The 23106-nt window shown below is 45.9% G+C and overlaps 1 protein-coding gene across 3 annotated transcripts in view; it reads right to left on the bottom strand.

The window, feature by feature from the left end:
- Nucleotides 1–23106, bottom strand: part of col4a6 (collagen, type IV, alpha 6) — an 80587-nt gene that overhangs the window by 12628 nt on the left and 44853 nt on the right. For 2 of the 3 annotated variants that reach the window (XM_035148580.2, XM_047338785.1), the window contains 22 exons: nucleotides 19669–19746; nucleotides 7146–7280; nucleotides 6994–7038; nucleotides 6768–6887; nucleotides 6597–6659; nucleotides 6355–6390; nucleotides 6176–6238; nucleotides 5866–5901; nucleotides 5713–5754; nucleotides 5294–5383; nucleotides 5113–5166; nucleotides 4923–4985; nucleotides 4788–4832; nucleotides 4589–4642; nucleotides 3858–3927; nucleotides 3669–3770; nucleotides 3360–3518; nucleotides 2981–3016; nucleotides 1588–1677; nucleotides 1283–1440; nucleotides 1010–1192; nucleotides 598–781 (listed from right to left, as the gene is read on the bottom strand). In XM_035148580.2, the coding sequence (XP_035004471.2) occupies nucleotides 598–781; nucleotides 1010–1192; nucleotides 1283–1440; nucleotides 1588–1677; nucleotides 2981–3016; nucleotides 3360–3518; nucleotides 3669–3770; nucleotides 3858–3927; nucleotides 4589–4642; nucleotides 4788–4832; nucleotides 4923–4985; nucleotides 5113–5166; nucleotides 5294–5383; nucleotides 5713–5754; nucleotides 5866–5901; nucleotides 6176–6238; nucleotides 6355–6390; nucleotides 6597–6659; nucleotides 6768–6887; nucleotides 6994–7038; nucleotides 7146–7280; nucleotides 19669–19746 (1906 nt within the window). The remainder of the gene's footprint in view (nucleotides 1–597; nucleotides 782–1009; nucleotides 1193–1282; nucleotides 1441–1587; nucleotides 1678–2980; nucleotides 3017–3359; nucleotides 3519–3668; nucleotides 3771–3857; nucleotides 3928–4588; nucleotides 4643–4787; nucleotides 4833–4922; nucleotides 4986–5112; nucleotides 5167–5293; nucleotides 5384–5712; nucleotides 5755–5865; nucleotides 5902–6175; nucleotides 6239–6354; nucleotides 6391–6596; nucleotides 6660–6767; nucleotides 6888–6993; nucleotides 7039–7145; nucleotides 7281–19668; nucleotides 19747–23106) is intronic. The other variant, XM_047338786.1, reaches the window with a different exon arrangement.

Raw genomic sequence — 23106 nt, 5'->3', positions numbered from 1 at the left:
CATTTAATCCGTTCAGACCTAAACACCATCTCCTTCCTCTAAAGACCAAACTCAACTTGGATTAGTTGAACAAGTCTCCTCTCTGAGACTAAAGAAGCACAGTGGCTGTTGTGCAATCAGCATTAAAATCTCAACAATGTGCAGCAATCAGTCGACTAATGAAGCAGTTTATGGATCATAGATTATTGGCTGCAGAAGAGGTGCACAAGCACATTAATGGAGACCATTAATCGTGTAGTTAAGTAACAGTGCTGCTGCAGCCGAGGCATGAAGCTGCTTCTGCACAGAAAGTCTAACGTTGTCCCTTCAGGTCCCGGGGAGCCGGGCCGCGGCACCAGGAAGTGCTTGTCCACTAAAAACGTCTCCTATTGGTTTATGGTGTTAAGATGAGGTTGCTATGGTGACAACAGTTTATGGAGGATGGACGGTAACGGGATGAGACAGATGTTTGATCAGGGTTTCAGTCCTGTGGGAGGAATATGGCATGAGACACACACACACACACACACTTTCTTTGTCACGCTCTCTCAACACGCCACCTCCCAGCACTTCCTGTCCTTTCTTCCGCTTCCGTCATTCTTCCCCGTCATCACTTACCTGGCGGTCCAGGTGCACCAGTTGACCCTGGTGACCCAGGTATTCCGGGATCTCCATCAGCTCCGCGAGTGCCTGGCGCTCCGCCGCTGCCGCTACCGGGATAGCCAGGGCCTCCGGGACGACCCTTAGCCCCCGGGTATCCTGGGAAACCTTTCTCTCCAACTGTGCCGTAGCCGCCGTCACCCTGGGGAGAGGAGAGGAGAGCAAGAGAGGAAAGAAAAGGAAAGGGGAGAGGAAAAGTTAGGAAAGGAAAGTACAGTAAAGTAGGATTGGTTGAGGAAATAATGGAAAGGAATGGAACAGAAAAGGAAAGGAAAGACAAGGCGAGGAAAGGAGAGGAAAGGTTGTATTAAAACCCATTTGTGCTCAAACCTGCAGGTAATTTACGAACACTCAGTATCTCAGTACTTACCGGAGGCCCGGGGCCTCCTGGGAAGCCAGGTAGTCCGTCTCTGCCAGGTTTTCCAGTTTCACCGTTGGGTCCTCTGGGCCCTGGAGTTCCGAGTTCTCCCTTCACTCCAAAATCTGGGCCGCGGTAATAAGACGCCCCCTTCTCTCCCTTACGGCCAAAGAAACCTGGTCCACCTTGTCGACCCTGGACGAGGACGGACATGGCAGATTGACAACTTCAGTGTTCGATACAACGACAAACTCAAATAATTCGGGGTCAAAATATATTACTCACAGGAGGTCCCTGACCGCCACCAAAGCCAGGTGAGCCGGGGTCACCAGAATCTCCCTTTCGTCCTCCGAAGCCGGGGCCGCCATTGACTCCGGGGGGGCCGCGTAACCCTGGTAACCCTGTAGTGCCTCCTCCTCTACAATTACAGTCGCCAGGATCTCCTGGAGGACGGAGGACAACAGGACAACAGGGAAAACAGAAAGTAGAAAAGAGCGTCAGTAGAAGCATTTTGCACAAAACGAAATGAAACGGTCATGTGTGTGCAGGTGTAAACAGGAAGTAGTGTGTGTGTGTGTGTGTGTGTGTACCTCTTAAGCCATTGTAACCGGTGCCACCAGGTTGTCCTCGGGAGCCGGGCAGCCCGGGCTGTCCAGCGTATCCGGTACCTTTTGCTGAACCTGCAAACGCATCAGCTGAAGTTCAAACACGTTCAAGTCGTCACAAAATGTCCTGAAACGATGCATGAATTCTGTGCTTTTCTTTAGATTTCACACTTTGATCAGAAGCTGAGTCCCACTGACAGATGATGCAGCGTCTCTGGACTCAGAGCTGTTATCTCCTCTCACATAAACATTTGCACGAGCACAGCTTGTTGTCACAGTGTGAAATCGGGGGTTAGTTTGCTCTGTGGGCTCATCAGATCTGACAGAAGATCTGAGATGCTGCTGCTGCTGCAAGATGACAGACGCTTACTCACAATCCAAAATAAAAGCATGAAGTTGTTTGTGTCACAGTAAAACAAATAAAAAAATAAAACAGCTTCGTATTCAGCTTGAAATTCAGTGATTTTACATCGACTATAATGACGAAGAGCTACTCGCCAGGAGCAGCATGCAGAGCGAGTGGCTGTTTGGCACCGACACGAACAAACGAGACAAAACCAAACACTTTGATCATCCTGTGAACGAGCCGGCTCATTCACAGTCTGTCGTGGGGTCTACTTGTAATAAATAAACAAACGAGACCAAAACTGAAATATTCATGAATAGAGAAATAGTTAAATGTACAAAAATAAATTAATGAATTAATGTAGAAATATATGAAATAAATACAACATTTTTACAGAAATATATAAATATCCTATTTAATCCACAACATGTATATATTGTCAATTCCTTGATGTATTTAATTATTGATTTCTGTATTTTTTGTTTTTTTTTGTATTTTGGCAGTTTCGGTCCTCAACAAAGGTTCCGAACTTTCAAACTGCGTCTGTAACGTGGACTTTGGATCAAGTCATCGTAAAAACACATATTTTTTTAAATGATTATTAAACTGAAAGAAAGCGTATCATTGTTATTATTGTTATTGTTACTTTAACTTTCTTTCAGTTTGTGTCCTGATTCTTTCTCGTCCTTTCGTTTCCTGTGTTGGTGCCAAACTAAAATTGAAATAAAAACATAAAAAAAAGATTTCCCTGTAGCAAACACTGCCAAGCATTAACGTCCATGTAAAATGAGTGAATGTTCCGGACAGCGAGAAGCAGCTTGGAGTTCAGAGACTCTCCCATCCAAGTCTGAAGCCACAAGGAGGCGGCGCCGGCCTCAGCTCTACTTACCACCGCACCCTGCACACAGTACAGCGCGGAAAGTAAAAGCACCGAGGCGGAAAGTTGTTCTGGGCTTTCGCGTCGGCAGGCTGTATGCTGTCATGGCGCTCAGAGCAATATGGCTGCCTGTAGGATACCTGTGTTTGACTGACCTTTGGGGTAGATGATACAGCGATCGCCTGTCGAGCCTTGGAGGACAGTAAAGTCAATCAGCCATGATGCTTTAAAGTCTCGTTCTAGCTTTGACTTACCGATGAGTAAAAATGTAAAAAAAACTCCATCTTCCCACTTGGAAGTGTTTAATGCAGCTGCAGCTCAGAGTGACGCTGCGTCACCATCATTTCATCTTTTAAAACTGCTCGGCAAAGGTTTTCACAGGAAAATAAATCAACTGTTACACATGTAAATCAACAGTGTCACGATAACTTAAACAACATTTATCTGCTGTAACCCAGGAGCTGTGTCGGTCTCTATGGCGACCGCCTGTGAGGGACCAGAGATCTTTCGTTAGTCGTTTCTGTGTGAACGTACTCGTGGGGCCTGGAGGTCCGCGGGGGCCCTGGGCTCCGGGCAAACCGGAGGAGCCTGGCCGTCCTTCCTGGCCGTAGCTTGGTAGACCGCCGTTACCCTTCTCTCCCTTGGGGCCCGGGATGCCGGGGAATCCTGGGGTGCCACCACGACCTGTGGGGTCTGTGCAGAGAGGATGATTGACAGACGTTTTAGACGAATATATTAACGTCAGAATTCACACACACACATTGATTCATCTGACTTTTTCAGCCGTAAAGTGATGTAGTTACTTTTAAAAGTGTGATGTGTGTAATTAAAGAGGTAACTTGCCCAGCACGGATCCTGGTGGCCCTGGTGGTCCTGGATACCCAGGAGATCCCCCGTCACCGGGGGCGCCAGGCAGGCCGTTAAGTCCTGGGTCACCTGGTAGTCCTGCAGCCAATCACAGACCAGATGGTTAGAGCAGAACGCACACACATATTAAAATCATCAGGGCATTAATACAAATGAAGATGTAACCTTGAACATAGTTGCTCGGCCCATTCACGTAGACGGAGGGTCCTGGTGGTCCGGGGTCTCCCAGGTCTCCCTGAGCGACGCAGATTCAAAGCGTCACAGACGAGGAAGAAGAGCAGAAGAGATGTCTTAGACCAAGCTGAAGGAATCAAAGTTGATGATAGAAAACTGTGGGAAACAACTCAGATTCTTATCTAGACTGAAGCAAGTCTATAACCACAGCTCAGCACACAGGCAGGAAACAGAGGAAGCTGCTAAAGAAATGAAACCATTTCATACCAGCAATGAATAAATCAGTTTCAAATTTGCACCAAATAAATAAATACCAGTCATTATCAATTTAAAATATATGGATATTGTAACAGTGGCATTTTCTTCATTTGCCTCCCTGAGGACACCATCTGCTGGTGAAACACTGGTACTGCACGAAGACGCATTAACTGGCTTTACCTGGAAGAAGGTTTTTAAATTTGTACCTGAGCTTAACCGACAATTATGGATAACTGTATTATTTATATAAATGTTTTTCCTTATTTTGATGTATTTACATTTTGATCCACAACAGATTCATAAGATAACAGGTCAAAGTTTAATATTCTTTAATAGGTCAATATAAAGTGAAAGGTTCTGCTCGATCTCTTGTTGTCCCATTTGGATCAGGTGCCACTGTGTTTGTCTGTCGCTGCTCCACAACGACGACACAAGCTGCTCCACAACACAAACACACAATTTACCTTGGGTCCGATGTATCCTGGTTGCCCGGGGAAACCTGGGTTACCGCCATATCCCTGTGTCGCAGAAAAAACCCCCCGTCAGTTTGAATTTACTGCAGCTTTTTGCATCATGTCATCCCTTATTCATTGAGTATTTTCTGTATCTGGACATCAGAGGAGGAAAGTAACTGAGTACTTTACTACTTTCATCACATTATACCTGTTGTCCGGGAGCGCCGGGGGGGCCGTTGAAACCTGGAGCGCCCTGGAAAAAAACACACAACATCTCGTTTTCACACTTTTTTTCTTCTTCTACTCGTAAGAATGAAACGATCAGAGTGCAGTCAGCCCTTACTCTCGCCCCGGGGTATCCAGGAATGCCCTTCTCTCCGACTTCACCTCGATAACTGAACGGCCCCTGCGTTCAAATGAGACAGAACAAATTCAATACTGTGTTAAGCTTTGATTTTCTCTCCTTAAAACTCTCAAGTATTTCTAATTGCTCGTGCAGAAATGACCCTTTGAATTATTAGTTTTATTCTCACAGGTTGACCAGGGTTTCCAGCTAATCCTTGGACGCCCTTGAATCCTGGTTCCCCCTGTGACAGAGACACAGACACAACGGAGATGAAGTTAAATTATCGGCTACATCACGAGTGTTCAATGATCCGTCCGTGGTTTTATAAAGTTCTTTAGATCAAAAAAAGAGGAAAACAATGGACGTACCTTATCTCCTTTGTAGATAGTGAGAGTTTGTTCACTTCTTAGTGACCCGTCGCCGGGGGTGCCGCTGGGTCCGGGGAGACCTGAGTCGCCCTGAAGTCCGAGATACACACAACACACCGTTAGCCAATCGGGAGGGAGATGGAGAGGGAGAGAGAGGAAGCAGGAGGAGGAGGGAGAGATGAAGAGGTGAAGAGGAGGAGGAGGAGGGAGAGATGAAGAGATGAAGAGGAGGAGGAGGGAGAGATGAAGAGGTGAAGAGGAGGAGGAGGAGGAGGGAGAGATGAAGAGATGAAGAGGAGGAGGAGGGAGAGATGAAGAGGAGGAGGAGGAGAGAGAGAAGAGGAGGAGGAGGGAGAGATGAAGAGGAGGAGGAGGAGGGAGAGATGAAGAGGAGGATGGAGAAGCTCGTCAGTTTGTACCTTGTCTCCCTTCTCTCCTTGATATCCGTCACTGCGACTCCCCTGAAAACAACAAGGTTCCACACGACGTTAAACACAAAGCGACACTATCACACAACCCTGTTTACAGTAGATCATATTATACTTATATTAGAGTCTGTTTGTTTTACTCACCATCAGCCCTGGGGGGCCGGGGGGGCCGGGAGGACCCTAAAGACAGACGACAGAATCGGACTTAGTTAGTTTGAGATAAAGTCAAAATCACAAAATCAGAAAAAATATTCACAAATGTTCAAATGAATCATTTATTAATTGTAGGGACTTGAAATAAAAAACAATCACAAAGGCTGTTTCACTGTTTCCACTGTGAAACGTTTCCTCTCTCGTTGCTCGGGGGTCATGTGACGTCCCTGCACTTTTATTACCAGTATCACATGAAGAACAACATGTTGTGATATTAACACGGAGGAGAAACCGATCGTACCGAGTATCCCTCAGGTCCTTGAGGACCAGGTGAACCAGACGGACCATCGGGACCTCGGATTCCCTGAGGACGATAAACCAGAACCAGGTCAGGAAACAGAAGTCTGACGTTACCACTGAACGTTCTTACAAACAGAACATGCACATCATGGTTTTCAGTGAGTACAGCTGTGGACTTACAGGTCGACCGTCGGGTCCCGGCTGTCCTGGATAACTCTGCACGAGGAGAGAAGAACTCATGGTTATAAACCTGCAGCTGCTCCTGATATCCTGCATCCACAATAATATGAGGTCACCGTGACCTTTGACCTTTGACACACGTGCGATCTTCTTCTTCCTAAACATTATAAATGTCGTGGAGCCATCAACATCACCAACCAGGTAGAAAATAACTACGGTGATTTGTGAGTGAGAGCTCTTACCCCGCTGCCGCCATTCGAGAAGTATCGAGGTTCTCCTTTCTGGCCCTTTATCCCAAGAGGCCCCTGTTAGAGGAAAGCACACATGTACACGTGTTCAGCCTGTAGACAAACATAAGAACGTATATATATATATATATAAACAAAGAGGAGAGGATAAAGGTTTATCCTCACAGCAGGTCCAGTGTATCCAGGTGATCCTGTCCCGTAGCCGGGGTCCCCGGGTTCTCCTCTGGTCCCGTTACAACCGTCCGGACCAGGTAGCCCTCTGCCGCCCTCCAGACCGGGGTGACCCTGCAGAGAAATCATTTCAGTATTTTTTAAAGTTCTTTAAAATTTCTGCTGAAACCAAATCACCACATTTCTGTATTTGTGTGAATATGAATTGTATTTTACTTACAGGAACTCCATCAGTTCCCTGGAACCCAGGAACTCCCATCGGTCCCTGCACAGGTCGAACACACGTCATTTACATCCAGGTTAAACTTTGCTGTAGCTCACGACTTCACAGCACATGAATTTTGAGATCAAGTTAAGATCCGTAACACCCACTTTGTCTCCTTTGGGACCAGATGGGGCCCTCAGGCCGATTTGGCCCTTCTCTCCTTTGGGCCCCACCGGCCCCAGGGTGCCGCGGGGCCCCTCTGGTCCGCTCTGACCCACGTCGCCAAGAGGCCCAGGTCGACCCTGGAACACGACAGAGAGCAGACACAAGGAGATTATTGTTGAGGCAATAACACAAAAACTATGTCCAGAAAAACTTCTTTTCTCGGACGTCCCCGAAGGAAGTTGCTTGAAGTTGAATGATTGAATTCGTCATATAACATGTTGTAAAATATCTTAATAGCATAACTTGCAATTCTTGAAAATGCCCTTGAATGTATTTATAACCACATTATAATACTTACAGATTAGGAAGTTATAAATAAATGTCTAAAAAGGTAAAAGAGTAGAAGAAGTATAAATATTGGTTGAATACTAATAATACATAAATCATTGAATCCTCCAGAAGGTAGAAGGCATACATCACTTTTTTGGGTCTCAAATTAATTTATATGTGAAAATTTTAAGATCCATTTTAAAAAATGTATTAAAATGGTGTAAAGGATAAAAGTTTGAGATTGTTTAGAGGAACATTTTGTTTTACTGATTCAATTCTAAAGTTGTTCCTCCCTCTGTGCTGCAAATGACAAACTGCAGTGTCCAACTTCAACCACATGATGGGAGTATAAACACAAAGAGCGCACGCACGCACGCACGCACACACACACACACACACACACACACACACACACACACACACACACACACACACACACACACACACACAACAACACACACACACACACACACACACACACACACACACACACCTGACAACCTGCCATTAGCTCATCTTCTAGGAGGGAGTATAACAGGGTGAGGAGAGGGGGTGGGGGGGGAGAGAGCGACAGATGTCTGCGTTCGGGTCAAAGAAAAGTCACAGTTTAAAAACTGTCTCACGCAGATCAGCCGGAATCTGTTTTGTTTCTGATTCATTCGACTGTTTCTCAGAGTCGGATCAGAAACAACATCAAGTTAATGATGAATCCAAGTGGGCAGCACCCCCTACTGGTGAGGGACACCAACCGCAGCGTTTCCTCAAACCAATGGAAAGAAACGTCCATTTGATTTTCCAGCAGCTGTGGAGCCTATCTGATGAACTGAAGGAAAGTTTCTTGGAAATCAATTCAGTCGTTTTTGCAGAATCCTGCAGAAAAACCTGCTCGGATTGACGTGTGTAATAAAACAGCATCAGGGAGTTTCTGCCTTGCAGTGACGTCACTCACACAAAGTTCATTGGTTTTTAATAAATATCCTGGATGAGCTTTGGCCACACGGCGTCTGGCTGAGGCCGCCGCTCTGCCTCCGGCCCACGTGACCCCCCCCCGGGGGCACCGGCAGGTAGCGGTAATGACAGGCCTGTGCCAGGTGAGCGCAGCCTCATGCCAGAGCTGTCTGGCTCACAGCTCGCTCTCACACCTGGTTTCACCCGGGGGGAAAATATGCAGGAGCCACTTTCTCTCACGCCTCGCCTTCCCTGCACGTCGTCGTCCATCACGGCTCCGACGGCACCTTCCTCCCTCGGACCGATTCCTTCAGCTCCTTTGATAATCCCTCTGACGTCTTCCTAGTGTCTGTTTCTCTGGTCGCAGAGGTCACTTGCAAAGGGCGTCTCTGGTGCTAGAGGTGAAACGATGGTTTGGTCTCGTGTCGAGCGTGAAATGAATAATGCTCGACTTTGTTCTTACGTTTCCAAAGCAGGGAGATGTTTATCTGTCGTTAGAGTCAAGATGGAAAATATCATCCTCTGGGACTAAAAGGGCTCCGTTAACTTTAAACTTTTAAAAAGCTCATAAACATAAGAAACGTCTCCTCCAAGCTAATCTCCAGAGAATCTCTTTGATTTCCGAGCGCCTCCGAGTGAGCGCAGGAGGAAGTGAATGTGAGTTTCAGAGATTTGAAAGCAGCTCTGTTTATTCCCTAACATGGCCTGGAATTAAAAACCAGGCCATGGGGAGGGGAGAGGAGATAAAAGTGAAGGGATGAAAGAGAGGAAAACTCAATAAAGACAAAAAGAAGAAGAAGAAGAAGAAGAAGAAGAAGAGCTCCATTAAATCACATCCAGACAATTTGGGGGTTTGGCTGGATCACGAGGCTGCTCTGGAAATGACCACTGGGAGGCGACCTATCATGTCACACGGGTCTCTGACTTCCACTGACCTCTGTGTGAAAGTGCCTGGTTTAAGAGTTTCTCTCATCAGAGCAGCATTTTCAGATTAAAATACTTTCCACACATGAAACACTACTTACAAATATTCATGTAACTTCTGCATCATCTGCACAAAACTGCTGTTTGACCACGTTTCTCTTTCTGTTGATCGATCTGGTTGTTTTGTGACTTTTTAAGTTTTAATCTCATTCTTTACAAGAGCTCAAATATCCATCAACCCAATACTTTGCCTCAAAGAAGAAAGAAGGACGACCAAAGGATCTCGATCGCCCCCTGGTGGCTGGCTGCGGCATAGGTCATGAACCCCGTCTCCTTCCATGTTAGCGGATGGGACATGGACCACAGTAAAAAGTCAAAGTTCAAGTTAAATAGCCGAGTCCCGACACCGCCTCTCCACCAACACCGCTGCCAGTTGGCATCCCGGTGTGTTTTCATGCCATCCCGGCCGGTCTCCGCCCGCCTCTTCCAGACCTTCCATCCTCATCACCTTCCAGCAGACTGGTCAGTTTGTAGGCCCAAATCCCCCCCGGCACAAAGGGCACAATGGAGCCTATTCTGGGCCGCTAAGCTCTCTGGACTTACTGCTCCCACCGGGCCGACCTCACTTCCTGATGCAGTGCTTGGACAGACAGATTCTAGCTGCCATGCGCGTGAGAACCCGTGTGTGTGTGCGTTGCTGGCGCACGAACGCGGACGCGCGCACAACCCTCGGGCTCTCCGAGTTGGTCGGGACGTATTGTTCTGAGGGCTGGGTGCGCTAAGGGGGAAGATTTTAGCTGTCACACCGCATGCTCACTGGGGGACGGTGATGGGAGCGGAGTGTGAGGGAAGGGGGCGGAGAATGTTGGGTCTCTGGGTGCAAGTTTAATCAGCGGGGGCACTGTGATGACCCAATGACAGCTCGAGCCACTGGCAGGCGCAGACACACGTGAATCGGGCCAAGCCTCAGACGCCGTGCAGGCCGAGCGACTGGCTACAGAGACCTTTTGTTGCTGATGCAGATAAAATGAAAACACTGGCAGCTCCTGGTCGCGTCTCCACACGTTCAGACAGGAGAACTCTGAGGGAAATCTTAGGTTGAGTTGAGGGTTTGTTCCCCATCTGCAGACCGGAAACCCAAACATCTCCGTTTATCTCAGACTCAGGATGACGACGATACCGAACACAGGTAGACACAGAGAGAGACATTGGAACGTCTGCGCTCTCAGACACTTGCACGGATTCAATCTAAGAATTGATTCTGTCTAAGAAAACCCGTCTTCTGTTGTATCTCAGGCTCCAAGTTTGACCAAACCTGATCAAAGCAGACTTGAAGAAGCTTGTTCATCGAGACAAAACTCTGAGATACAATCAGGAAATGTAGGACAAGTGTTTTTTTGCTTGGACTGGAAAGAAATAGAAATCAAACTCAGACCCGTATTTCTCTTTTCGTCCTTCACCTCAAACGAGGCCAACGCTCTTATCTTGCCATGTTAGAGAAAGTGGAAATTTCATGGAAGTTTCCTGCTGAATATTGGAGATAAACTCTGGTTTTTAATAACTTCTGAGTCTTTTTAACTGATCTCAGTTCAGCTTCACTCTTCAACTGGAGCTGATTGTGACAGTTGAAGCTGTGACTCTCAGTCAGTTCTTCTCACAGGAGATGGAACCCACTCACCAGAGTTACAGAGAACGGACGTTACTATTAACATTATTTGCAGCGTCTCTGCAGAAACGCCCATTAAATGGGAATCAATCTGAAACCAGACAATCCCAGTCCGGTCTCCCAGCAGCAGCAGCGTCTTCTCAGACTCTAGGTTTGTTCTTCCCCTCCGGACGGATTCCCACCGTCCCCTGCACCTCGGACTCATCTGGTTTTAATGGCCGCCATTAAACAAACAACCTGTTCCCTCTCTTTTTATCCAGGTGCTTTCCCCTCTAATAAAAAACACATTAGTGGTCAGCGGGGCCCTCGCTGTCCCACGGTGATGATGTCATAAAGCAAGTGGTGTTTTCTCAGCTGTAATACGTCTATTTCTTATTTGTTCATAGGATATTTTGAGCTTTAAAAAAGTGAAATTATAATTTAGCTTCCTTAGCCTTTAAAACTAAACGTTTTCTCACAGAACGACGCCGGAGTTGAGCCGTTAAAGCCGTAAACACAACACAAAACATTTCTACTCTTCAGTCGCAGAAACTCCAGTTAAACGGTGTAATTGAGGCTAAAACCGTGTTTCTGTAAAGTGTGCACTTTAGAAATTAGCCCCGAGGTGACGACACGGTCTCCGGCTGCAGAGAACACATGTAATTGGCACGTTTGGCTGCTTTAAACCTTCAAGAGCTTTTGGAGGCAACATACAGATGTGGCCGCTGAGGCGAAGGAACGTTTGGCGACGGCTCGGAAATCAATTACAAGACTCAATTACAGGTGGTTTCACGGCGTCTGGGGATTATTCTCAGGTGAATAAAAGATGTTTGCATTTGCCTTTGTCCGCTGGCGATGCTGCAACATGTCCGCCGGTCTGCCTCTGTGGAGGAACTTATCAGTTCCACCCTCATGCACTTAAGATCCTGAGATTCAGACATTCCTCTCCACCGCGATACAGTTTGTTTTGGGGAGGAAACACAGAGGTGGAGTCTCGGCATCAGTTAAAGAATAAGAGTTCAGAGGTTGAGAGCTTCAGACATGCAGCTAGAAAACATGAAACTGCAGGGAATGAATAAATAATTTAATATCCAGTGAGATGCTCTTTAATTAATAATCCCTTAATTGGCTGGTCACGTCGTTCAGTTGCTACAAGTCACCAGCAAAAATATAATAATTTAGTAGCTTTATTTAAGTAGATATTCATTAGTTTAGTTTATTTAGTCGTACATTTATTTAATTTGTTTTAAATTATATTTGGTCGAAACTAAAACCTGCTCTGGGTCTGAAACTCATTTACAAACAGCGCTGACGTCTGTTGATGTGTGTTTGGGGATTTGAAGTGTGGGAGCTGTGAGAATCTGGGCCTCAGCTTCACGTCTCTGTTTATGAGAAGGGTCACATCGACAAAAGTAAAGAAAACAGTGTGTGTGTGTGTGTGTGTGTGTGTGTGTGTGTGTGTGTGTGTGTGTGTGTGTGTGTGTGTGTGTGTGTGTGTGTGTGTGAGGACGAACTCCATCCAGCTGTGTTTAGTTCAGACTGAGATTCCTGCAGCTTTCGTTAATGCTCGTACTTCTATGTTTGTGTCAGCAGGGGGGGGACTCGTGTTCACTCAATCAGACAGACGTGTGTCTTTTCTCTTTCACTCCCTCTAGAGACCGTCTGACGTCGGCCCAACCTGCAGCCGAGGCCTCGCTGAGCGTCGGCATCATCAAACGACAACTTCCTGCGTTTGACTCTTAATTACGTTCGTACACTAAAACGACCGCCTGTGATAGTTTGCAGACTTTAAGATTTAGGACGTACCGCACACAAACACAATATATCAGGATAGCTGCACATCCCAAAGTGTTTTTCATCGTGTGCGGAGGTGGTGAGCATCTACATGTTTAAACTGTGTAAAAAATGCAATAAATGATGGTTTGGGTGTGTGTGTGTGTGTGTCTGTGTGTGTGTGTGTGTGTGTGTGTGTGTGTGTGTGTGTAAAGTGGAAATGTCATAAATAACAGTGCCGTCATTATCACATCAAATCACAAGAGCCTATAAAAATCAGTAATAAGCAGTTTTGCACATTCCTGCACGTGTTTGCCCATGATATAAATATGTGGTGTGTGTGTGTGTGTGTGTGTGTGTGTGTGTGTGTGTGTGTGTGTGTGTGTGTGTGTGTGTGTGTGTGCTGTTGAAAGACTCAGACACTAGATCACCCAGAAGGTGTCTGATTCCTGCTCCGTGCAGAGGAACTAACCAGACCTTCCCTCTGGCACTTTTCCACTTCATTTGCTTTTATTTTCATTTGCTCATTTTTTTTCCATTAAGTTTGTCGAAATAGATGAATAATAAAACCTTTGAAGCTTTAATTCTGCAGAAGTTTGACGCTGTCGTGAACACTAAGGGGTTTCTGCACCACAACGTGAGTCCTTTAGAAACCGTCGAGTGAAACTGAGCATATAGACTTTAAATAAAGATGGACGCCTTGTTATTAAAACACATGACAAACCCACATACATGTCAAACCACAGCAGTTCCTCAAGGAGCCATGTGAGGGCAGTGGAGTGCACTGGATACTCACAACAGATGATGCAGCAACAGGTCTTCAACATATTCATATACACAGTATATTCATAAAGAGATATATATATATATATATATATTTGAATCTCTTCTACTCTCATTTGGTTTGTTCTTGTTTAAAACTTGAAATTATCTCAGTGACACTGAAATCACTGCCTCCATCGTTTTCATGTTTCTTTTCTGCATTTTCCTTCCTTTATGCAAAAATAGTATAAACATACATATATATATATATATATTATTAAGATGTATAATAAGATTTCAAGTTTTGATGATTTCAAAAAGGTGAAAGAAACAAGTGAGGAGAAATAAAAGACAGACAGAAGGCTCATAAACACACACACACACACACACACACACACACACACACACACACACACACACACACACACACACACACACACACACACACACACACACACACACACACACACACACACACACACACACACACACACACACGGAGTCTGTGATCCTGGTGCCCCTGACCTTCTTGTCTGCTGTGGCCTTTGTGTTGGTCGTGACCTTTAACCTTTCCTAGACTTTGTGTCGGCCGAGGGGATGAGCCAGAGTGTCAGGTGTGTGTGTGTGTGTGTGTGTGTGTGTGTGTGTGTCCATCTTGGCTTTTTACGCAGAAGAGAAACGACCTGTGACGTATTTTCACATTTGTGTAAACGGAAGTCGAAGAAGGAAGAAACACCGACTTCTCAAACTGTGTTAGAAACATGGAGGCTGTAAACAACCTGTGTTGCATTTATGTGTTCGCAGCGTTTGAACAACAACTTGTATCTTGATAAAGAATCAGGTGCGACAGGCAGATCAAATTATCTACAACTTGTTAGAGGCAAGTTCACATTTAAAGCTTCTATTTAAATCTGATGGAACAATTATTGGATATAAGTGATGACGCCAGTAACTTGTGTGCAAAATGTTTTAAAGGACTTTCCCAGTTCTTGTTCCGACTTGAACAGCTTTGGTTTGAAGACTTAGAATTAGGTTAGAGGGAGGGAATGCATTGTGTCAATGAGTGTCTTTACATAGAAGCACTAGTGTGTGTGTGTGTGTGTGTCTGTGTGTGTCGTGTGTAGTACAGTCTTATCAGCGATGTCCTGTCATTTCTACACACTCTCTCTCTCCTGGGCCCCTGTGTGGCATTTTATCAGTCTCTCCATCCTTTTGAGGCCACCAGTATAAAAATGGTGGTGGGCTGTGTTTGGGCTTCATCTTCTCTCTCTCTCACACACAGACACACACACACACACACACACACACACACACAGGCGCTCACTCAGCAAAACCCAGATGAGCTTAATAATCACAAACACAACACATTAGAGAACGCATGGGAGAGAGAGAGAGAGAGAGAGAGAGAGAGCGGGAGAGGGAGAGAGAGAGAGAGAGAGAGAGAGAGAGAGGACAGCGGGAGAGAGAGACATAGAAGATAAATTGAACGATAAGGAAAAAGAGAGAAGAGAGAGAGAGAGATAGAAATCAAAGTGCCGGTCGGGGCTTGTCTCGGCAGCACCGGTTATCTGCATGTGCAATCTGAGCTGCTGTTTTAAAAGCCTTTTTACACTGAACTAAATTCATCGCATTTTTCTTAGAAAGTTTGTGCCGACTCTGTTGCATCCCTCGTTTTCTTATCTTCCCACTGAGACACAGCGACTATCACGTCATCTCATCTTAAAAAGGTCGGACGCCGCACTCTCTCTTTTCCCCTGTGTCCTCTGGGTGTGTGTGTGTGTGTGTGTGTGAGAGTGTGTGTTTGTGGTTAAACTGTAAAATATCAAACCTGAATTACATTTCTTTGTCACAAAGGTTTAATAACGACATCTTAGGAATCATTGACCATTTCTTTCAAATCTATATGGAGCTAATAAATCTGTATCTGATTTTGTTTCGGCCTCAGCTGCCTTCAGAGCTTCAGAAGTCGGACTCGAACTAATCGGGCTGGACGACGTGACTGAGCATCATCAGCTCCCTGGGTGAGAATCGAATCGCTGCAGGAGCACTCTGATTGGACGAGGAGCTCCAGCAGGACGCGGAGTCGAGGCCTCGGGCAGAACGTCAGCATCAGGAAGTGTCTGTTTCTGATTGCCTCAGAAGGGAAGTCGCACAAAAATCAAATTAAACTCCGACTTCCCGACTGCGCTGCGACTTGAAAGGCTCTGGTGTGTTAACCTCTGCTCGTACAAACACACACACACACAAACACACACACACACACACACACCCTCCTGCCATCCTCAACACTGACCTCTGACCTCTGGGGCTCACCCGATGAGAGCGGATGTTATTGGACCGAATGGATCCCGTGTGACACGGACACTAAAGCCAGCGAAGTCCGAAGTAAAGACTCTCAGGATTTTAAGTAAAAACCAAAGCCCGTCGGCTGATAGCAATGAAAAACCAAATAAAAGCAACAGGCAGCGTCTGGATCTCGTCTCCTTCGTGTTTGCATCGGGGTCGGACCTCACCCGGGGGGGGGGGGCGGCTCTCGCTCAGGCATTACCAGTGGATTTAGGAGCTATACGGGAATTACAGAAGCTTCTAACTGTATCTGATACAGTTACTAAAAGCCTCTTTATCCCCCTTTAAACACCGGAGTGCTCGTTCCGCTCGCTGCTACTGGATGTTTGTTTTCATGCCACGGTTGTTGGCCGGAGGAAACATATTCAGGTTCGCGTTGTTCTGTCTTAACACGCCAGTGCCTCTCTCCTCTGGTGCCTGATATTAAAGCTCCACACACAAACCCACGCACACCTCCTGTCACCATAAATCAGCTCAGGATCTTTTCCCGGCTTTAATGTGACCCGTGACCTAAATGAAATTCAGGTGAGGAACAAACTGCGTGCACACCCTTCAGCTAACACTCCGCTGGTCTGATCGGAGTCTGGGTCAGGATTGACACTATTTACTCAATAAACATTTCACAAAACGACAGAGGGAGCTGACTCTGCACATTTCAGATCGGAATCTGATGAAGCAATATCTGTCTTCTTCTTCTCTCTCTTCTTCTGTCATTTATTGAATAAATCAGGTCGATCCCAGCATCCTGGTGTACGCTGAATTTCAAGTAAGGATCCTTTTTGCTTTCATGCATTTACTTCATCTTCAGTATAAATGCCCGCAGAGTATAAGTTTGCAACTTAACTCAAATCGAGTTTAGTCGAGTTGCTCTTTAGATGAGATACGTGTGTAAACATCAAAATTAAATTGATCTTTTTAATTGAATCGTACTTGTTTTTTTTTAAAAAGAAGAAGAAAGTGCCTCGGAGTCGTCTTGGATTTGTACATCGTTGGTGTGTTCTGGCCGGCGGCAGCGGCACCTCTGACAGAGGAGTTTCCCCTCAGGGATCAACAGAGCATCCCTGGATTCAAACGTGCCACCGCTGACACTCGGGGCTCCGGCATCAGCTGCCTCTGCTTCAGCTCATTACGGCCGTTGTGTTTGCTCAGTAAACGGTGCCAGCGTTCCGTGCAGGGAGCTGTGTGCCTGCAGGTCTGTTTGACACAACTACCACAATTTACGTCCGTGTGAACTTTGACAGAGAACATCCACTGAAATCAGGGGGGGAAGAAAACTGATTGATTCTGGTGCAACGCCAGAGACTTATTATTATTATTGTTTGGTTTTTTAAAACCATCTCGTCTCGACGGCTGACGGCTGCACGTCAACACACACTCCATCACTGACAGATGCATAAACCTGATCTAAATGGTTGTTAGATACATTTATCTGGCAAATATGAATTGGAACCTCCTTTTAAACTTTAGCATCTCAACACTTTAGATTTAAACATAAAACAAATATGCTTAATGCTTAAATAGAGCTGACGTTGCAGTTAATTGATAAGTCATAAGACAAGAAGCTTTTCCAGGGTTTTTATTTGAGTTAATTTTTTATTTAAAAACTGCCATCGTGTCTCATTTAAAGTTAATATTAAATATCTCCTTGTTGCAGGCCTCCAGTCGTGAGGTGGAACCACCAGGGATCGACTCCGGGCCTGGGCTGAACAACTTTCCACCTCCTGAGCCGTTAACAGCTATGATCGAGAACATCACGTGACAAAAAGTAAAACTGAAAAGAGACAAATAAGCACCTGACGACCGAAAGGACAACAACTGCTGTTAGAGGAGGCAACACAGCTGCAGCCTGTGTCAGTCACACGACCGTAGGACGGTGGCTCTACCGCAGATACATATCATTTAGCCGCAGGTCGCTCGTCACCGTGTTATTTACCTAAAGTGGCGTTCAGTAGTCAGGCTGTAAGAGTGGGCGTCTGTGTCAGACAGTAATTGTTGTTTGGATAAAGGCTGAGAGAGACCGAGCTTAGAGTCATAGTCTGAGGAGAACACACAACACACAACACACACACACACACACACACACACACACACACACAAGGAAGACACACGAGTCAAGAAAGAACTCGAGCAGGTGGAGGAAATATTTTTTATCGTTTTTTCTTAAAGATTGTCGGATGTTTTTTGATATTTTCACTGATTTCCCCAAAAAATAATGAACGGATCTTGATAAAAATAATCAGGCATATTTAGGGGACTGTTATCTGTGTGTACCACTGTTTCCATAGGAACAAATTAGTGACTGCCAAGTTTAATCGAAGGATTTAAACTCCTGCTGCCTTATTCTTTACTTTTTTATTTAGAAAAATATTGAAAAAAATGTGTCCGATCTTCAAAACCAGCATCAAAACCACAGGGAGACACTAAAACGTTCCACTTAGCTCTGAGCTGACAGAAAATGAACCCCTTCCTCTAATATTCATATTTACAGGCTTCACCTCTGCGACCTGATGATGCCGAGACGTTTACAGACGCTCGTCAATGTACAGGAGTTTATATGAAGGCAGCAGGTTTACACCCACAAACTGCTGAGCTGCTGTTTGTGTTGGTGAAGTGCAAACAGCTGACAGGTGGAGCACATGTTCAGATGTCTGTATACACAGCATCGAGTGGATTTAATGCAGCCGGGTATGTTGCAGTCACTCGTCTCTGAGGGAATCACCTTCCACTCTGACTGTTCGTCTGACTGCTGGAGACGGAGCAGGTTCTCTGAGGCTCGTCATTATCAAATATTATAATCCACCTATTCACCTTATTCTGAGAAGGACATTATTTTGTTTATGGTGTTTACATGAGCTGCTCATAGAATATTCCATAGTCTGATTGACTCAGGTCAACATTACGTCCACTATGTTGTATGTCCGACGATTTAAAAACCCAAACCTGAAATAGTTTAAAGGACGATGCCAACGGGCTCCTGCTTTTATTTTGCACGTCAACGCAGGAGGAACCTTTGAGTCACGTGGGATTCCAGGGCCCCTGTGTTGCTCCCTCCCTCCCTCCATCATATCTTCATGACCTTCAGCTCATTGTCGGTTTATTTCTCAATGAACTGTGGAAACACTGACTCAAACCAACTGAAAAACTCGAAACACCCTTTGTGTTTACAGGAGTTTGAGTCTCGCCCGGAGAGATGACAACATCGTCCACACACACACACACACACACAAACACACACGGGCTGTTGAGGCATGTGTTACACAAACCGTCACGGAGCGCACTTTGATGCGTGTCAGATAATATTTGTGGGGCGTTAATGTGAGCAGCTGTTTGATGGAGAGAGATAAGAACTCAATGTGGAGCCGCGAGCTCTTCTCTGTTTAAATGAAGCAGATGTGAAGAGCTCGATTCCATAAAATCAAATAACCTCAAACTGAAATAAGTGTTTAACAATCTAAACGCTGTTCTGTGGGATGTTTCCCTTTAACCTCAGAAGATTATCAGACTGTTTAATACAATAAATCTTTGAAAGGGAAATAGTGTCATAACTTGAAGATGTTTAAACGCCCGCTACCTCACTCGCAGGTAGCGCTGGCGCCAAGTATACAAAGGCTTGAATATATATAATCTTCTATATAATCTGATGTGTGTATTCAAAGTTTGCTGCCCTGTGATGGTTTACTGTATCGTGGAAGACACAAATATTAACAAGCTGTGATTTTCCGGGGCTCAAAGAAAAGAGATCAAGTGGATTTAGAGGAAAAGCCCTAAAAGCATCGTAGAGATAAGACGGGACTCACCCTGCTGCCTTTCTCTGGGTTGCACTTGCATCCTCTGCTGCAGTCCCGCCCCGCACACGGCTCGTCAAAGTCTGTGCCCTGCAGAAGAAACAAAGGAGAACGACATTACAGCAGCTGCTTCAGCCAATGCACAGTGTCGATTAAGCTTTTTGGACGTTTGTTCTCCGGTTCATGCTGGAAAAAAAAAGGCGAAACAGTCAATATTTCTCTCTTGTTGAGAACTTTAACATCAAACTCCCGCAGCAGCGCGAGCTTCGGGTGCAGCACGCCAGTGCACGAGTCTTAGAAGCATCTAAAGACCCAACAATACCGGGAGTTATGTGGACGGGAGGAAACGTAAAAGCTGCATCAGCGCCAAGTCGACACGTTTACATCGGTTTGAAAGTGGAGGAGGATTTGAGCCGGATTTTTAAAAAAGGATCTAACCAAGTCAGAGCAGATTGTGGCTGTTGATGGATAAAGTGCGTGACTTTATTTCAACCAGCTCGTTTAATGTGTCCGAACACGTAGCAGGTATTCGTGCTTCCTTTTGTGTTGTCAGAACATTGTGTTTCCCTTCATGTCTGTCTCGTGTAACCAGGCACAGACGACTGGATGTGTGACCGCTGCCCGTCCCCTCCAGCTCTAATCTGCTCATTGATTAGACCCAGAAACTTCCCATCGGCCGTAACCACAACCAGAGCCGGGTGATTAACCAAGAGAATGGAGTCAGTTATAACCCAGCAGGAGCCAGATTAGCATTCCTGGTAACTTTATTTATAAAGCTACTGTGGGAAGCAGCGGGCGAGAGACGTCCCCTCTGGTTTGGAAAACAAAAGTATTTCACCTTCACCATATGACAACACGATTTGGATGCATCACAAAAATGAGAACACAGATGTTTACAAGGATGGATTCGTATCATGTCGTCTTTTCACGATGCTGTAAAAACGGGCCTGTAACGTCAGGATTGACTCGCTATTGGTCGAGCGTGTGTCGAGCCTCAAAATGAAGTTAGACGCCAGCGTTTCTATCGGGAATCTTTTGACTTCACTTTTGGAAAGTGGGAGGAAGTGAAGACGCGTCGTCCAACTATATTTACTCATTGATACAAACCTGTCAACAAGTGACGTATTTGAACAGACGTTCTAACACGGAGCATCGGAGGGGATACATCTCGTTTAATTCAATAACAAAATAGTTTTTTTCAATAAGTTGTCCCCCAATTTCTTTGCCCCAGTTGCTCCACATACGATAAACACACAACCAACACACACACACACACACACACACAATGTGTCGCGTATAAACTCCATGTGAACCGCAGATTAACCTTTAGTTCATGGTCGACATTCCTCAGATATCCACCAAAACATCACGCAGCGCTTCTCAGAGCTGTTATAAGCCGACGGGTGAGTGGCGGGAGCTCTCATATATACGAGGCTCTTAAAACTTCACCGCACCACATGCCGTCTATTCACACGGCGAGCCGATGGACCCCATGCCGAGAGGGAACCTACGTGTTTACGTCTTCCACATACGTGTGTTTAGACGTGTTCAAGCGCTGGATCGAGACTGCGATGAAAATATCACACGTACGCGACACGTATGCAGATAATGAATTAGCTCGACTTGTGTGTGAATATAGGAGCAGACGTCCCTCATATGAGTCTGTGATACGTGGGTCTCCTCCGGGGTTGAACTGGAAAGGTCATGGCTGGCATTTCAACGTGATTAGTGGATGAAAGGGTGCTACTGGGGAGTGGAGACGTGGAGGAGATGGGGGGGCGGGGGGGTGACCGGGGTTCGATGGAGATCAAGAGGACAGGAGTGTGCAGGGGTGACAAGTGCGGGGGGGTGCAACAGTGAACTCAGCCTGCGAATGTTCATATCCACGACAATGGAGGTCAAGCACCCTCCAGCTGCCCTGGTGGAAACCTTCAGATGATGTCGTCTGGCTCTCATTTAATCAGAGCCTGGGAACGACTGGAGTGAATCCTGAGAAACATTTATCTGGAGAAGGTCAAACGAGATGAGGACACTGACCCACGACCCCGCGCACTAGGGATTTAGGCTGTTTGTCATGTTGTTTTAATTAATATACAAGTTTTGAATCTGCTTTTCAGATCTCTCATCAGTCCCTAAAAAAAGTAGACGAAAAGTGTATTTTTAACGTGTGCGATGACTTTTTTAATGTGGTCCATGTCCCATCTGCTAACATGGAGGAGGCAGGGTTTGTGACCTACACTGTAGCCAGCCACCAGGGGGCGATGGAGGCGCTGTCACGTCGTCCAAGTTGTGTTTGCTCACGCAGTCCTTTTTCTTTGCGAGGACCAGTTTTTGATCGTTACAATTGAAGTTGAAAGTTTGTTGGAAGATTCACCGGTTTTAGGTTCAAGCTTAGATTTAAGTTCAGGTACGTAACTTTAACTCACGGTCACATGGCGTCCTCCACGTGTTTCTATCAACCGCTAACACTTCTCTATCCGTGTCCTCATTGTCGTCCTCCTCTGGATTAGACACCACATCACACGTCCTCCGCTCTGACGAGTTCTCCCTCGGGCGCTGCCGGCTTAGCATCTGTTTCCCCTGTGTCATCGTTCACTTTCAACTCTGGGTGTGGACCGCCCTGCTCAGGTGGAGTCCGGATTATACCTCAGCACAATGGATTTCATCGGGAAGGACAATTTAAGACAGCTCTTCCCCCGATTGGTTCGTCCCTAAGGGCGAAGTTTTCCATGTCGGAACAAAAGGAGGATGATACATCAGAAGTAGAATCACCGCCCTGTGGTTGTGTGCCTCCACCCACCAGGGGAGTTTCAGTTCCATACATGTTCTATCCACACTCGTATGAGGTCGCTGTGACCTTTGACCTGTAACTGATCCAAAACTTGAGCTTTGACCTTCAGTGACCAAATTGTAATTAGTTAATCTGTGAGTCCAGCTAATATGTTCGCAAGACCACAAATGCGACCTTGACGTTTGACCTTCGACCCCTCAAATCTACACAGTTCATGCGTTCATGCCAAATTTGAATTAATTTCCTCGGGACGCTCTGTGGATAACGTGTTCACGAGGACGTGACGGACAGACCACCCGAAACCATATGACCTGTGGCCACCAGGTGTCAGATGGGAGCAAAGAAAGCGCAACAATACTTTTGTCATTAATGTGAGGAACCATTACTGCCTCGTTTTCTATTTTTAGCTTCTTCTCCCTTCGCCAAAGCTTCGACTTACAAGCTTCCTTTTCCTTTTCTCTCCCTCTTCCATCTCGTCTTTGCTTCCTGCACCAGCTCAAACGTCACAGTTCACTTTCTCCCTGTGCGCTGCCCTCCTTCTGTCACTGTGATTAGACGAGAGGAGGAGATCAGAGGGAAGAAAGCAGGACCAGCACCACTGACCTTTCCCCTCCTTCTCTCCCTCTCTCCCTCCTTCTCTCCCTCCTTCTCTCCCTCTC

The sequence above is a fragment of the Hippoglossus stenolepis genome, chromosome 23 (genome assembly GCF_022539355.2).
Source record: "Hippoglossus stenolepis isolate QCI-W04-F060 chromosome 23, HSTE1.2, whole genome shotgun sequence".
Taxonomy (NCBI): Eukaryota; Metazoa; Chordata; class Actinopteri; order Pleuronectiformes; family Pleuronectidae; genus Hippoglossus; species Hippoglossus stenolepis.
This window is presented reverse-complemented; position numbering and strand designations above follow the sequence as displayed.